Below are 17,123 nucleotides of genomic sequence, written 5' to 3' on the forward strand. Positions count from 1 at the left end.
TTTAAAGAAATCAAAACGTCTTCTACTCCTTTAATCAAAATTATACTTTTTTCCTTTTTCTGCTCTCATTGCATTCAGCACAGGTCTCCATTCCAGCACATATCCTAATACGGGGACTTCATTAGTCAGAATCCCCAACCTCCACCTCACCACACGGGTACTACACGAGGCAGGGACTTCTGCCAGAACAGATACCCAGTGTGTCGACACTTCATGAGTAGAATCACTCACCCCACTGGCAGTTCTGATGGGTTTCGCCTTTAACTTGGGAATCAAGACCTTGCGATATTGAGGAGGGACGGCAGCAATGATATCCACCAGCCGGGGCTGGGCAGAAAGGCCATATTTGGCAGCTGTCTTGGTTTTCACCCTGAAAGTAAAGCATCTCACATTATCAAGATCATGGTATTTTAAGGACAAGCTATCAAGAGGATGATCTATAAACAATATCATTAACAACTGTCACTCTCTAATCCCTTCATCATGTGACAAGAATAGTTTTAAGATCTGTGACTATCAGGGAAATAGAAGAACAAAATTCACGAGTGAATGACTACTTCCCACCCTCGAGTATCAGAAAGAAAACCAGGACTATGGAGGGAGAAGGACAATGACACAATATAGATCTAGTTCAGAATAGTGCTGCAGCTTCAAATGACTATTCTGACTCCACCTTTCTCAACCTCAGCACTACTGATGTCTGGGACCACACAGTTCTTTCCTGTGGCAGGTGGCCAGTGAATTGAGGGATGTTTAGCAGCATCCTTGGCCTCTACACATTACCAGCCTTCTTCCTGTCTTCCTGTTGTAACACTCAAAAATGTCCCTAGACGTTGCCAAATGTCCTGAGGAGGAAATCACCCCTGGTTGACAACTACTGTCCTAGGCAAAACAATTAAAAAAAAAAAAAAAATCAAGGATGGCTACACAGAACCAAATAGGAAATAAAGTATGTATTTTTGAAAGTTTAAAAAAACTTTCACCAGCTTTTCTTTGTGCCTGCTAGCCAAACTCTAACAGTCACCCTGTCTTCTAACTTTAATCCATCTAGAAATATCTGTGAAATGCTCACATCATTGTCAACAAATATTAACTGAGTACCTAACGTGTACAAGAGGTTGCCTGAACATTGAATACTTGGTATGTTCAAATGTGCAAGGCACAGTCCTTTCATGTTCTATGTTTACATGTTTGCAGACAGGCATGCCGAAAAAATTAATGTACAAATGATTAAAACATATGTCATAAAACACACACACATACCAACAATGAGTGCTTCCAGAATTCAGGGAGGAATCTGATGTGTGCCGGGGAGATATTCATGGAAAATGAGCACAGAAGAAAGAGTAGGTCTTAGTCAGTAAAGACACAAAGATGACATGGAGGGCAGAGAGGCTGATTTATGTGCAGATGCAAAAACAGGAATGCATATATTTTAAGAAATACAAGTAGACCAACTTGACAGGAAGCAGATTTTCAATGTAAAGGTACAGAGGTTTAAAAACTTGGAAAAGCAGGTTGAAGCCAGACTGAGAGACCTTCCAATAATAGGCTGGTGACATCTGAGGAGGGGCGAGTTTTAAGGAAGATGGCAGCTTTAGCTTTAGATGTGCTAAATTAAAGAGAACAACAAATATATGTAAGATGTAGAAATGTTCACTAGAAATTGAAGATTTGTATAATCAGGGGTATAACAAAAAAAGGAAGAAAAACTGCTAAAGACATGGTAGAAAAATCAGTAAAATACAATAACTTTATAGTCAGAAGAGGATAATTATTTACTTATTTATTCCTGTAGCAAATATTTACTAAGCATGAGGATTCAAGGAAGGGGTAAAATATTGCAGCATCTCAAGTATCAGAGAATAACGTCTCAAAAAAGGTCATTCCTGTATGTGGTGATTAGATGACCTAGGGTTGGAGACAGAACCCTTTCATTTGGGAAGATCTACACAGAGCGACTATATATTAGAGTTTTTTAAAAAAATAGATGCAGAGACGAAAGACAACTCTTATGTGAGACTGTAGGAAAGTCCAAGCTGAATATGATTATGGAGAGGAAGTGGATGAATGTGTCAAAGAAGTTCCACAGTAGGGGAGGGTTGGATTAGATCAGGGGCCCCAAAGCGAGGGTTTTCCTGACAGAAAGCTGCTGCTTCAGCTGAGACAGTAGGGAAGGAAAGTAGGATGTGCAGCAATGCAGCACAGAAGAACATGGGCTCTGGAGATGGCTGACCTAATTCTAAATCCTAGCTCTGCCAATTACTAGTTACTTACCCCTGGACAAATTATTTAACCACTCTCTGGCTCAGATTACCCACCTGTCAAATGTGGCTGATATCAGTACCTATCTCACAGAATTTTGAGAGGATTAACTGAGCTAATACATATAATGCACTAGCAACAGCGTCTGGAATACAGTAAGTGCCCAATAAACGTTAGAAGCTATTAGTATTCTTAAGCTGAGACAATTTTGCCATTAAGCAATGAATGACAAGGCAAGGCAGAAAGCTAAAATTCTCAACTGAAACAAAACTTGAGCTGGAAAACAAGTAGTACTAGATAATTTCGTAAAAGAGATCTGCTACCTAAGAACAAGCTTGCTGTCTTTTTATATCCACTTACTTATTTAGATCGATGTCTTTCCCCTGCTCGTGGGCTTCAATCAGTTGTTTAATAACATCTCCTATAGTCAGCATCATCAGCTCAGCAGGGCTGAGATCTCCTGGAAAGTTAATATTCAACAATGTCAAAAATCATATCATTCAATCAAGATTTTAAAATCTGATTTAGTAGCAGTTTTCCTTCCAAAACCATACAAATATGCCAAATGAATAGCTCAAATTCAGAAGATGCTAAACCTCTATTACTTACGATTTGATCATATCTTTTGTATCTTTAATTTAAAACAAACCTGGCTTTACATAGATATGGGAAAAGCTCCCTTTAGAAGCACATACTCTATGAGATGATTACAAATAAATACAGGAAAGGATACAAGAAGGAGTAGAAACAAGGTGAGGAGAAAGAACCTAATCACACACGAAAGGACCAAAGTAATTCTCTTCCCTTTATCTCCAGAGTTGTAATTACTAATTTTGCATACTACTTTAGAGTTCATAAAGAACATTTAGATGCATGAATTCAGGTGATTCTCAGAACAGAGGTAGACAGAACAAGAATATGTGCCTATTACATAAAGATGCTATCAAGGAGTAAAGTTGAAACTCAAACCCAGGTATCTGCCTAAGAATCTTAATGCATTTCTAAAATATTGTCTGTCCACCATCATGAGCTTCTGGCAACTGGAGCTCCCGCTCTCATCCAAAGGCAACAGCAGAAGCTCACAGGTTCTTGTACGACATCTACTCAAGCACAGCTCAAGGACTGGTTCAAGGATGGGCATATCTCTAAGCCAGGCCAATCTGAGCTCTTTTCTTCAAGGTAAAAAATGCCAGTCTTTTTCCAGGGACAAAAGTTGTGGCATATCAGCTTGGAAGCTGTAGGCAAGCAACCTTCTTGCCTATAGAGCAGTGGTTGCCAACCTTTTCGATAAAAGGGAATGGTTTTGTGGAAGACAATTTTTTCACAGACCAGGGGAGCAGGGCGGTTCTGGGATGGTTCAAGCGCACTATACTTATTGTGCACTTTATTATTCTTATTACTGCATTGTTACATATAATGAAATAATTATACAATTCACCATAATAAATTCTATTCCCATAGAATCAGTGGGAGCCCTGAGCTTGTTTTCCTGCAACTAGACAGTCCCGTCTGGGGGTGATGGGAGACAGTGACAGATCATCAGGCATTAGATTCTCTTAAGGAGCACACAACATAGATCCACTGCAGGCCCGGTTCACAACAGGGCTCAGGCTCCTCTGAGAATCTAATGCCACTGCTGATGTGACAGGAGGCAGAGCTTAGGCAGTAACATGAGTGATGGGAAGTGGCTGCAAATACTGATGAAGCTTCACTTGCTCGCCTGCTGCTCACCTTCTTCTGTGTGGCTCAGCTCCTAACAGGCCACGAACTGGTACTGGTCCGCGGCCCAGGGGGTTGAGAACTCATATTGTAGAGAAAGCTAAAAGATAATGAAAAGTGTGGATGGAAGGCCCTGGCAGTTATGGAGGCCTCACATTTACTTTATCTCATTTGAACCCTTACAGTAACATGGAAGGTAGGTACTGTTATCCCATTTTATGGATGTGAAAAATGAGGCTAAGGCAAGTTAACAAGCCATTGTAAATAGCAGAGCCAAGACTCAAATCCAGCTCTTTTCACCACAAGTTCCATGCTTCTTTCACTGTAGCATGCTGCATCTAATTTAATGAGGCAAGGCTAACATATACACAATTTTTGAGAGAAACAAAGTCCATCTATAATCAAAGGCTAAATGCTTTCCAAACCATGTAACTCAGCACTTCCAGAGTTCTACAAAGGTGCCTCAGGGGCTATGTAACAGAGGTAGGACTGGTGGTGGTCATGGCAGAGGAAGGGAGAAGGGAAGAGAAAAATAAGGCAGGGGGGAAAAAAAGGAGGGGGTCTCTTTATTTCCACCACAGCAGCTCTGCTTTCAGCTGTTTATATATTGAGGTTCTGTATAAGAATTTATCTGGAGGGTTAAAGGGGATCAGTCGATAAGAAGAGAAAAATATTTGGAAACCACTTGTATAGCTCTTGAGTGTATCAAGAACTGGAAGAGTAAATGAGTAGGAAAAGGCTTCATGGAGGAAATGGCACAGAGATCTTTAAAGATAGGGCAAGATTTGGACATGCAAAACAGAAGGCAATCCAGAACAAATAATGTCAGGCATAGGAATCATCTATCTGTGTGTGAAAGAGCACAGTCTAACTAGAATCCACCTTTCTAACAGGGTTTAGTAAAGAATAGATTACAGGGGACCCTGGCCGCTAGGCAAAGGCATTGAAATGGAATGCAGTAGACAGTGAAGAATTACATATTCTCAACTTTGGAAATAAAAAGATAAAAGTAATGTTTAAGGAAGGTAAGAATATTTATCGGTACAAAGAATGATTCAGAAAGTAAAAAAGAACACATATAATCTGGATACTATGCAAATGGCTCTTGAAAGGCAACATTGTTTTAAAAAACCCACAAAATCTAAGACAGGATCCAGTCCCAATCCCTACTAGGTGTGTGGTAAAGGAAAAGATCCACCTTTTTTTTTTTTTTTTGAGACAGAGTCTTGCTCAGTCACCCAGGCTGAAGTGGGTGCGATCTCGGTTCACTGCAACCTCCACCTCCCAGGTTCAAGCGATTCTCCTGCCTCAGCCTCAGCCTCCCAAGTAGCTGGAATTACAGGCGCCTGCCACCACGCCCGGCTAATTTTTGTATTTTTAGTAGAGACGGGGTTTCACTATGTTGGCCAGGCTGGTCTCCAGTTCCTGACCTCAAGTGATCCACCTGCCTTGGCCTCCCAAAGTGCCGGGATTACTGGCATGAGCCACAGCGCCTGGCCGAGATCAACAACTTTTGAGTGCCCATTTCCTTGTCTGTAAAATTAGGATAATACATCCAAATTTCACAAAACCATTATAAGATTCACATAAATAATGTATATGAAAATTATAATAGAGGAAGACACATATATATATACACACACACACACACACACACACACACACACACGTTTATTTTTAGAGATAGCGTCTTGCTCTGTCACCCAGCGTGGAGTGCAGTAGTGCAATTATAGCTCATTGCAGTCTAAAAGAGGAAGATATAACAAAATTATTCAAGAAATGAACAAAAGCCTATGGTATGAATGTTTTCCAACTGAGTGATTAACTTTTGATATGCTATTTTGTGTTTATGTTTGAATAGTGAGTTGTCAAGTGTTTAGAAAAATCTGTCAAGTACACAAGTCTGCCTTTTTGGTAGTTGGATCAAAATATTAAATCTCTTATCAAATGTTTAAGAAAATGTGATTAATAAAATATGTAAGTGGTATTAAATGTTCAGGATAATTGGAATTTGCAAATTGTTAAATGGGAATGTAATTTCTCATTTTTATCAAATTTACTGTTCTTATGATGTCTTCAAGTTGAACTTAGAGATTTAAAAATGCTATATTTTAAATGTATTTTAATAAAGCAAATATTAAAACAAAAACAAAAAAAAATAAATAATGTATATGAAAGCTAAAATACCATTCAAATATTAGTGATGAAGGTGGGTTAGGAGGTTGGCGGCCAAAATGAAGAGGAATAAACTATTTCAAGAGGTAATTTCTAAGTAAGAACCAACATGACTTGGTGACAGAAGACGCTAAAAGAATCCCGACAGATTGAGAAGGAGCAAGTTAGAGTGAGATAACAAATTGATTTAGGGCATGCAAATATGACAAGACCCAATCGAAGGTAACTTGGACACTTAGAATTGTTGCTTGCAAGAAAAATAGCAGTTAATGTCAAGAAGCATAGTGACTAACGATGTATTTATTTTCCATTTTATGTTTTTTGAGGTCATAGATACAGCCTGGCCAAACAGCTCCATACCTAAGTATAATTTTGGTCTGGGAAAGTTACTTAACTCTTTGAATCGCAGCTTCATCTGTGAAATGGAAATGATACCGACTTCAAAATACAGGCTCAATAAATGGTAGCTATTATTCTGACAACCATTACCATGATTAGACCAGCTGGTCAAACGAGTGTATAGAAATAGGAACAGAACCTGTGAGAGAATATTTCAAACTTGAATCCGTCCTGTTGAAAAACCAAAGGTGGAATTGTTCCATGCTAACTAAGGAGGTAATAAAAATGAAAATAATTGCATGCACAACTGTTACACTGAATCCAAGGATAATTAAGGCTTTTTTTTCCATATCTTAACATAAGGCTTTAAAAGAAACTCTCAAACTAACACGTCAAATGTGTCGTGAAACAAATCTTAACAAATGAAAAGTCCCACAACCCATTAAATCGACGTTAACTCCTCGGAGGACATATCTTGGAATAAAGGTTTCCCTGCCATTCAAACAAAAGACACCAAGTGACTGCCAAAGAGGAAAAGAAGAAAGGTAGGATGCTTCCAAAAGCAAAACAGGAAAAACGAGAAGGCTGGGGGGCCGGAATGGACAGACTGACCCTAGGTGGCGGGGCCACTGGACTGGGTAGCGGATTCTCGCGGGAAAAGTTCGGTTCAGCATTTGATTGCCTGGGCTTTCGCCCCTTTCAGACCACCCCTTTTCCCCATATCCTTCCCCTTTCGCACCTTTCCGCTTCTGCCTCATTACTGCGCCGCCGTAGCAGAGCCACCAGGTATAAAATTGCAGCCACAAACTCAGACCTCGGGGAAGCTCACAGCCACAAAGCAACCCCGCCTGTCGTAAAATGTCGGTCAACGTATCGTAAAGCTCTTCCCGGACAGACGTGCACAAAGCCACGCCCCGCCCCTTTTTACGACTAGCGGGGTAGCTTGCGGCGCCAGAGGCCCCTCAGGTGCGATCCTGTCCCGGGTCTCAGGGATGGAGGATGGGAGCGTCTGAACGGAGTGGTATCTTGGGGTTAGAAAGCTCGACCTGGGCAGTACAAATGTGGGACAGAGCTCTTGGATAGAGGCTACGTCAGGAAGTCTAAGTAAAAGGGTGGAAGTGGGTAGTCTCTCGTGAGGGGGAGTGGGAGCCCAGGGTCGTCACATCCGGGGCGGGGGGGTGGGAACGTGAATGGGCGAGACCAAGGAGGAGGAACTTTCGCTAGTTGTGGAAACTAACCGAGGGCCTGGAAGAGACCAGGCAGGAATCGAGTAACAATCCAAGGTGCAGGTTTTGGGAACAAGTGGTCACCTTGGTCTTAGATGAATGGCACATATGATAGGTAACCATCATGAAAGCTGTGGATGTCACTTGTGGAAGGAAAATAACATCTCGGGACCCTAAACTCTGCCAAAGAAAAAAGTTAAGCTTGGGGCCGGGCGCAGTGGCTCACGCCTGTAATACCAGCGCTATGCCCACCTCGGGAGGCCGAGGCCAGCAGATCACCTGAGGTCAGGCATTCAAGACCACCCTGGCCAATGTGGTGAAACCGTGTCTCTACTAAAAGTACAAAAATTAGCCAGGCGTGGTGGTGCGCACCTGTAATCCCAGCTACTTGGGAGGCTGAGGCAGGAGAATCTCTTGAACCCGGAGGTGGAGGTTGCAGTGAGTGGAGATCGTGCTCTGTTGTCCAGTGCACTGCAGCCTGGACAGCAGAGTGAGACCCTGTCTCAACAACGATAACAAAAAGTTAGGTTTGGGAACTGAGTCATGCAAAAACTGCCTTCCTTCTGTTCCTAAACAGTTGCAAAGGTAGAAGGCCACGTATCTCCCCAGGTATCCTCCCAGAGGAGTTGTTCACAGGGAAATTCCTTGTGAGCGGCAAAACCTTCACCTTACAACAGTTTTGTTGAATTCCACCTTGACCGTGTAAATTAACAGGTAGGGGACAAAGACAAGACTAGAAATCACCCTTCAGCCCACCCCAAGAAAAATGCATATTTGACTCCTTCCTCTGTGTTTACTTTGTCTTCTGTAAAAGGCAGATTTACTGAGTATGAAATGGATGCATTATTGTTTCTCTTTCCCCTCCTGCCTGCTCTTTCCCCTTTATATATTGAAGCCCTCAAAACTCCCTTTGGAAAAACCATAGGCCACAGATTCCACCATAACTTATGTCTCTTTTTCCTGAGTGTGTCCTCAACTTTGGCAGAACAAACCTCCAGATTGAGATCTGTCTCAGACACTGGTTTACGTTCTTCAGAAAAACAGGCACAAAATTTTGCAAAATTTGGAGGTAGGACTTGGGATGTTTTCCTGAAACCCATCTATGATCTCCTTTGTCCATGGGCTGGAGAGTAAGAACCTCTCCCATTAATAAAGACAGGAACATGTACCCTACTAGAATTGCATGTAGAGCATGTCTATTTGCTGCATTGAGAATAGACTGCGGGAGGGGGTTGGTGTAGAAGTGGGGAGATCAGGTGGGTGGCGGTTACCATAGCCAGGCCAATGATTCCCAAACTTTGCTGCAGTTGGAGTCACCTGGAGAACAGTGACAAATCCCAGTGCCCAGATCCCATCCCACACCTATTAAATCAGAATATCAAGGGGTGGAAGTCAGGCATTAGCATGTTTAAAAGATCCTGGGTTATTCCAACGTGCATCAACGTTTAGGAACCACTGAATGAGGCCAGAGATTATTGTGACTCAAATCGGGGTAGTCAGCAGTGAAAGTGGTGAGAAGTGTTCAGATTCTGAATATAATTTGAAGATTTCAGCAAGACTTTCTGACAGATCAGATGTGGAATATGAAAGGCAGACAACAACATCAAGTGTGACACCAAAGCTTTTGGACCAAGGCACTGGAACAATGTAGTTATAATTAGCTGAAATGGAGAAGATTAGGTGGAGAGGTGTTTCAGGGGGCTGGCGGGGATTGGTTTGAACCTGTTGTATTTTCTGATGACTAGTGAACAGGAAGACATGAAAGAGGTTGACAGTGGATATCAGTCGAGAGCCATCGGCATGTGAGCAAAATTGAAAGCTATGAAACAGGTGGCTGTGGAAAGGAAAGAGACCAAAGATGAAGCCTTGGGGTATTTTATTATTAACAGGTTGAGGAGCAAGGGAATAACCAACGAAGGAGACTGAGGGGCACTTCCAGGAAGATGGGATGAAAACTACGGCAGTGGTTATCTGAAAGCCAAGTGTAGAAAGTTTGTCAAACAGGGGGAAATGATCAACCAGGTCAAATGCTCCTGATGGCTCAAGGAAGATAAAGGTTGAAAATTGACCAGGATCATTGTGGACTTTGACAAGAACAGTTTTATTGGAATGGGAAGGGTGAAGGATTGGCTGGAATAGGTTTATATTAGCTTGAGAGGAAAGGAATTTGAGACAGTAAGTAGAGACAACTCTTTTGAGGAGTTGTGGGGTTTTGTTTGTTTGTTTGTTTTTGGAGACAAGGTCTTGCTCTGTCACCCAGGCTGGAGTGCAGTGGTGCAATCACAGCTCATTGCAGCCTCGACCTCCCAGGCTCAAGTGATCCTTCCATCTCAGCCCCGCAAGTAACTGGAATTACGGGCATGTGCCACCATGCCTGGCTAATTTTTATTTTTATTTTTTGTAGAGATGGGGGTCTCCTTATGTTGCCCAGACTGGTCTTGAACTCCTGGGTTCAAGTGATCCTCCTGCCTCAACCTCCCAAAGTGCTGACACTGCCTGGCCTAGGAGTTTTGTCATAAAGAAGTGCGGAGAAATGTACTAATACCTGGCAGGGAAATGGAGGTTCAGGGGAGTGTTTATTAAGGTGGAATAAATGACATCAAGTCTGTTCACAGATGGGAATAATCCAGTGGAGAGTGAAAGTTTGGTGAATTAGAGAAGAGGAGGAGGTACTCTACGTGGTTCTTCAGTTAGAGAGAGGGATGGAATCTGGTGCACAGAGAAGGGATTGGCCTTTAATGGGTGCATGGATAGTTCATCTAGTAACAGGCTGGAGGGCAGAGCACTGGATAGGTGGTTGGGTGTGATGATGACGCTCTGTAGACATTCTCATTGCTTCTCTTCTGTAAGTTCAATGGAAATTCAGCCTGAGAGAATGGAGAAACATCTAACAGGCCTAGCATTCAGGTGTCCAATAGCAGGTGCCAAGGACTACCATGAAGAACCCCAGAGGCTGGGCCTGGTGGCTTATACCTGTAATCCCAACACTTTGGGAGGCTGAGATGGGAGGATCACTTGACCTCAGGAGTTTGAGACCAGCCTGGGTAACATAAGGAGACCTCATCTCTACTCAAGTTTTTTTTTTTTTTTTTTTTTTTTTTAGGCCAAGTGTGGTGGCACATGCCTGTAGTCCCAGCTGCTTGGGAGGCTGAGGTGGGAGGATCACTTGAGTCCAGGAGGTCAAGGTTGCAGTGAGCCGTGATCACGCCACTACACTTCATTCTGGGTGACAGAGTGAGATCCTGTCTAAAACAAACAAACAAGCAAACAAACAAAGGAACCCAGGAAGCTTTAATTTTTATTTTTTGAGATGGAGTCTCGCTCTGTCACCCAGGCTGGAGTGCAGTGGCCTGATCTTCGCTCACTGCAACCTCTGCCTCCCGGGTTCAAGCAACTCTCCTGCCTCAGCCTTCTGAGTAGCTGGGACTACAGGTGTGTGCCGCCATGCCCAGTTAATTTTTGTATTTTTAGTAGAGATGGGGTTTTACCCTGTTGGGTAGGCTGGTCTCGAGCTCCTGACCTCAGGTGATCCGTCCACCTCGGCCTCCCAAAATGTTGGGATTACAGGCGTGAGCCACTGTGCCTGGCCCCAGGAAGCTTTAAACATGCTCAAAATTAATTTTAGTAATTAAGTAATTTAGTAGCATTTGTGGTGAATTGTTGAAGCTAACAAATAGCCAGTAGAGGGAGAGCTGAGCACGCGTGACATGAATGTTAAGTGTAAGGTGTGATTTTGCCTAGAGATCAGTGTAAGACTCAGCACCCAGGGTGGCATTTGTGCTGACTTTCTTTGCTCTGAACTTTAGCTTGCTGTTTCTGTGGTTTTCTTATGGAGGAGGGACATCATCTTGCCAAAAGTTCAAAGCAGTTTTTAAGACCACAGTCTAAACATTTACCTTAAATTCTTTCCCTGTTCTGACCTCTTTACCTTCTGAATCCCTTCTTCGGACTAAATATATACCTAGAGTACTGAGGGTCGTCTTGGTAATGACTGAGTTGGCTTTTAGAGGTAGCATACACCCTTGGCCTGGCACAGTAGCTCACGCCTGTAATCCCAGCACTTTGGGAGGCCAAGGTGGGCGAATCACATGAGGTCAGGAGTTCAGCCTGGCCAACATGGTGAAACCCTGTCTCTACTAAAATTAAAAAAAAAAAAAAAAAAAAAAAAGCCAGGCATGGTGGTGCACCTCTGTGATCCCAGCTACTCAGGAGGGTGAGACAGGAGAATCTCTTGAACCCAGAAGGCAGAGGTTACAGTAAGCTGAGATCATGCCACTGCACTCTAGCCTGGGTGACAGAGCAAGACTTTGTCTCACCAAAAGAAAAAAAAAAGTTACACCCTGAAGCTGAGGGTTCAAGGAACAGCTTTCTCCCTGTATTTGGAGTGAGTTTTAGTTTCTTCTCTCCTGGACAGTACTTTAAAATTTTTGTTTTCTGGGTTTATTTAAAATTAGATGGGCATGATGGCACATGGCTGTGGTCCCAGCTGCCCAGGAGGTTGAAGTGGGAGGATGGCTTGAGCCTGGGAGGTCGAGGCTGCAGTGAGCTATGATCGTGCCACTGCACTCCAGCCTGGGGGTGACAGAGCAAGACCTTGTCTCTAAATAAATAAAGAAATAAAATAAAAATATACGGATTTAAAATTTAAGTTCCAGAAAGAGATGTAAAGCAGTATATCACTCATTTATACTCTCAAACAATCCAGTGTTGTTTTGTTTTTGGCAGATGTTATTTTTGGTGAATTTTAAGACTTTGGGTCAAGAATAAGTTTATATTTATTATCTCATAGCCTCCATCTCTCCCAGTCATGTCTTATAGTTGGGTGTCTGGGAGCCAGTGCTTTGTCTCTTTCGGAACTGGGGCATTTTTCCTATCTGCTCCAGTGAGCCAGTCATCTGAATAGGGTTCACCCTCAGGGAAAGGATGCTGTGGAGGGACGCAGCGATGCATCTGGAAAGGAAAAAAGACAGATCTGCCTACTTGAGGAATATGGCAGAGAAGGATGCAAGATCCCCATTTCATGTACCATTTAGATTTTGTTTTGTTTGTTTGAGATGGAGTCTTGCTCGGTCACCCAGGCTGGAGTGCAGTGGCGCAATCTCGGCTTACTGCAACCTCTACCTCCCAGGCTCAATTCTCTTGCCTCAGTCTCCTGAGTAGCTGGGATTACAGGGTCCCACCACCACACCTGGCTAATTTTTTTTTTTTTTTTTGTATTTGTAGTAGAGATGGGGTTTCACCATGTTGGCCAGGCTGCTCTTGTACTCCTGCCTCAAGTGATCTGCCTGCCTTGGCCCTCCCAAAGTGCTGGGATTATAGGAGTGAGCCACCACCCCTGGCAAATGTAGATTTCAGTGAAAGAAGACAGCATAAATCAGTATCTGTGGGAGGAGACCATGATAAATAGCTCCCTGATGGCAAGTCAGTTTCACTTCTGGTGTGTAAACGTGGCTTTGCGATTGTGGCCCAAAGGGCTGCGTACCCCAGCTGGTTCCAAATACCTGAACCAAGGAGAAGCTGCCACCATCTCCTCTGTGGACTCCTATAACCAAAGCAGAACTTTGTTTTTGTTTTCTGTTCAGTGACATCTGGTAAGTTGTTTCTTTTATGTAATTTATACTGTAACTTGTGGTTGATTTTTAAAAAATGGACCTTAATTTTTAGAACAGTTTTGAGTTTACAGAAATATTGAGAAGATAGTTTAGAGCATTCCTATGTAATTCCCACCCAACTTCCCCTATTATCTTATATTAGTGTGGTACATTTGTTACGACTGATGAACACATACTGATGTGTTATTGTTAAAGTCTGTACTTGATTCAGATTCTTGGTTTTTATCTGACGTCTGCTTTCTACTGTAGAATCCTATTCAGGATAGCACATTACATTTAGTTATGTTCCCTTAGGCTTCTCTTAGCTGTAATGTTGTTTCTCAGACTTTTTGGTGGTTTTGAGGTGTACTCGTTGGGTATTTTGTAGGCTTCTTTTATTGGCATTTGTCTGAGGTTATTCTCATGATTAGACTGGAGTTACAGGTTTTGGGGAAGGAGTCACAGAGTTTAAGTGCTGTTCTCATCACATCATATCAAGGGACAACATCGTCAACATGATTTAGGACTGTTGGTGTTGACCTTGACCACCTGGCGGAGGCAGTGCTTGTGTGGTTTCTCTGCTATAAAGTGACCCTTTCCCTGCTCTAATCTCTGCCCTGTTCTCTTTGGAAAGAAGTTGCTATGCACAGCACTTACCTAAGGAGCAGGGAGTTTTGTTCTACCTCCTTGAGGACAGAGTAGCTATGTAAATTATTTGGAATTCTTCTGTATATGGGACATTTATCTCTTCTCTCTCATTTGATTTTCTTAAAGCAAGTTATTTCTTGAGGGAAATACTTTCTTGAGGGAAAAACTACTTTTCTGTTTGCTTAAGTGAATTTTGGGGGTTTTGTTTGTTTGTTTTTAAGGCCTCGCTCTGTTACCCAGGCTGGAGTGCGGTGGTGTGAACATGGCTCACTGCAGTCTTGACCTTCTAGCTCAAGTAATCCTCCTGCCTTAGCCTCCTGAATAGCTGGGACTACAAATGCATGCCACCACGCCCAGCTAATTTTTTTTTTAAAAATGTTGTAGGGATGAGGGTCTCGCTTTTTTGCCAAGGCTGGTCTCAAACTCCTGGACCCAAGGGATCCTCTCATCTCAGCCTCCCAAAGTGCTAGGATTATAGGCATGAGCCACCATGCCCAGGCTGTTTAAGTGAATTTTAAGGCTATGTAAAAAGGCCAGTGGGCTAGAAATGGGGGGAATCAGGTTTTAATGGGGGGAATCAGGTTTTAGTTTGAATTGTACTGAACAGTGTGATCTTAGGCAAGTCATTAATCATTCCTCCCAAAAGAAAATAGCTATTGCAGAAATTACTGGCAGATGTATGAATTCCTGATAAGGAGGGAAGTGTCATCTTATGCCTCATTAGCTTGAACAAGCTTGGGAGAGCAGTATGAGAAGATTCAAATTCGCTTCGCTAGAATCTGCTAAAATACGTTATGAAAATATCTGCTTGTTTTGCTTACCTCTTTACCTAGGGAAGAAAGATGGAGAAAAACATGTCATCCCAAAGCCTCGCTTCTACTATGACTGCTTCTGGTGGCCACACTTCTAATGCTGAACACATTAGCCGATGTGTTAATGCTGGAAACATATCTCTTTTCCTTCAGAGATTTGGAGGCCCTTGTTTCACTTTTGCTTCTGAGCTAATGCGTTTAAACTGCTCTCCTGGGACATCCCTATTTGGAAGAGCAGTGCAGTGGCCAACAAGGTGGTTAGGAAATGTTGCCAACACCAAAGTTACTTAAACCTAAACCCAAACTCAAAGAGAAAGGAAATAAATTCTAAATTTCATCAACATTCTATCATTTCATTAATAGTCTCCTCCTCTTCCTTCTTTCATTCTTGAGCTCGCCTTCTTGTGAGAGCACGAAAAAACTTGACCAAAGATTCTTTTTTTTTTTTTGAGACGGAGTCTCACTCGGTCGCCCAGGCTGGAGTGCAGTGGCATGATCTCGGCTTATTGCAACCTCCGCCTCCCGGGTTCAAGCGATTCCTCTGCCTTAGCCTCCAGAGTAGCTGGGACTACAGGTGTGTGCCACAACGCCTGGCTAATTTTTTGTACTTTTAGTAAAGACGGCGTTTCATCGTGTTAGCTAGGATGATCTCAAACTCCTGACCTTGCGATCTGCCCGACTTGGCCTCCCAAAATGTTAGAATTACAGGTGTGAGCCACTGCACCCAGCTAACCAAAGATTCTTTAAGGAAGATGGTAGAGCATGCTCAATGTGCTTAATCAGTGGAGACAAGAATGGGAGTCAGGATCTCAGCTAAGGTGGCATTTGTTCCCCAAAGACTAACAGACGTGGCCTGGATGATACTGGTACTGATTTCTAGTGTAAGCTACTTTCACAAAATATTAAAAAAATAACATTTTTACAGATGCATAAGTGCCTGTAGAGCAATTTTGCATTCATTATCACATTTAATTCTCATAACAAACTCTTTCATTTTTTTTTTTTTTTTTGAGATGGAGTCTTGCTCTATTGCCTAGGCTAGAGTACAGTGGTGCGATCTTGACTCACTGCAACCTCTGTTTCCAGGCTTCAAGCGACTCTCCGGCCTCAGCCTCCCAAGTAGCTGGGATTACGGGATTACAGGCATGCAGCACCATACCCGGCTAATTTATAAATGTATATATATATATATTTATTTGTTTATTTTTTTGAGATGGAGTCCGGCTCTGTTGCCCAGGCTGGAGTGCAGTGGCGTGATCTCGGCTTGCTGGAAGCTCCGCCTCCTGGGTTCATGCCATTCTCCCGCCTCAGCCTCCCAAGTAACTGGGACTACAGACGCCCACTACCACACCTCGCCCGGCTAATTTTTTGTATTTTTAGTAGAGACGGGGTTTCACCGTGTTAGCCAGGATGGTCTCCATCTCCTGACCTCATGATCCGCCTGCCTCGGCCTCCCAAAGTGCTGGAATTACAGGTGTGAGCCACTGCGCCCAGCCCTAATTTTTGTATTTTTAGTAGAGACAGGGTTTCACCATGTTGGCCAGGCTGGTCTCAAACTCCTGACCTCACGTGATCTGCCCACCTTGGCCTCCCAAGGTGCTGGGATTACAGGCATGAGCTACTGCGCCCGGCCAATTAACTCTTGATAAAGGTTTTTCTTTTTTTTAACCAATTCTATCCTATATGTGGAGGAATAGAGGCTCAGAGAGATCAGGTGATTTGCTCTGTGTTGTACTGAAGTTTGGGAGCAGGAGCAAAAATCCAGGCATTCTGACTCCAAATCCCTAGTAATTTTCACTCCACCATTCACATCTGGAATATGGAAGCCCTTTGTTTGCAGATACCATGCCCATATTGTTCCCTGCTGTACCCCCAGTATCTAGAACGGTACCTGGTACACCATAGGTACTCACAAATAGTTGAGTTGAATTTGTTGAATGAATGGATGAATAAATAAAATAATAAATATAATTCCTGCTATTCTTAATCTTACCATCTAAGTTATATATCTATATCTAGATATAGACAGATCTCAAAAAATTATATCTACCATCATTCATTCAACAGACAATTTATTTAGTGCTTGCTATGTACCAAGCACTTCCCATATTTATTAAAAGTAGAGAGTAAACCAATGTTAATGACCAGAATGCCCCTTTGAGAAACTGTGCTAATTTAAGTATTTAAATTTAAGTAAGTAAATAGTTTTGGCAAGGGTTAATGATGCGAGGCAAGGTAGGGTGAAATGAGATTCTGCCTAAGGAGAATAATTAGGGGAAAAGAAAAAGACATTTGTCATTTGTAATAAACACATTGAATTTTGGCATTGAACACAGAAAAAATGCAGT

At 42.6% G+C, this 17,123-nt stretch overlaps 2 protein-coding genes across 6 annotated transcripts in view; one reads left to right on the forward strand and one right to left on the reverse strand.

Moving 5' to 3' along the window:
• The window catches only part of ELP3 (elongator acetyltransferase complex subunit 3), a 110,438-nt gene extending 103,043 nt beyond the window's left edge, over nt 1–7,395 (reverse strand). Inside the window, exons 1-3 of the mRNA XM_010370919.2 lie at nt 7,238–7,395; nt 2,626–2,725; nt 232–370 (exon numbers count right to left, since the gene is read on the reverse strand). Of these exons, the coding sequence (XP_010369221.1) occupies nt 232–370; nt 2,626–2,725; nt 7,238–7,256 (258 nt within the window). The 5' untranslated portion in view covers nt 7,257–7,395. The remainder of the gene's footprint in view (nt 1–231; nt 371–2,625; nt 2,726–7,237) is intronic.
• An 18-nt stretch (nt 7,396–7,413) lies between these two features.
• NUGGC (nuclear GTPase, germinal center associated) overlaps nt 7,414–17,123 on the forward strand; it is a 70,932-nt gene continuing 61,222 nt past the window's right edge. For 2 of the 5 annotated variants that reach the window (XM_030937696.1, XM_030937702.1), the window contains exon 1: nt 12,988–13,315. The gene's annotated coding sequence lies outside the window, so the exon portion shown is untranslated. The other 3 variants (XM_010370923.2, XM_030937698.1, XM_030937700.1) reach the window with 3 other exon arrangements.

This window comes from Rhinopithecus roxellana, chromosome 9 (assembly GCF_007565055.1).
Source record: "Rhinopithecus roxellana isolate Shanxi Qingling chromosome 9, ASM756505v1, whole genome shotgun sequence".
NCBI lineage: Eukaryota > Metazoa > Chordata > Mammalia > Primates > Cercopithecidae > Rhinopithecus > Rhinopithecus roxellana.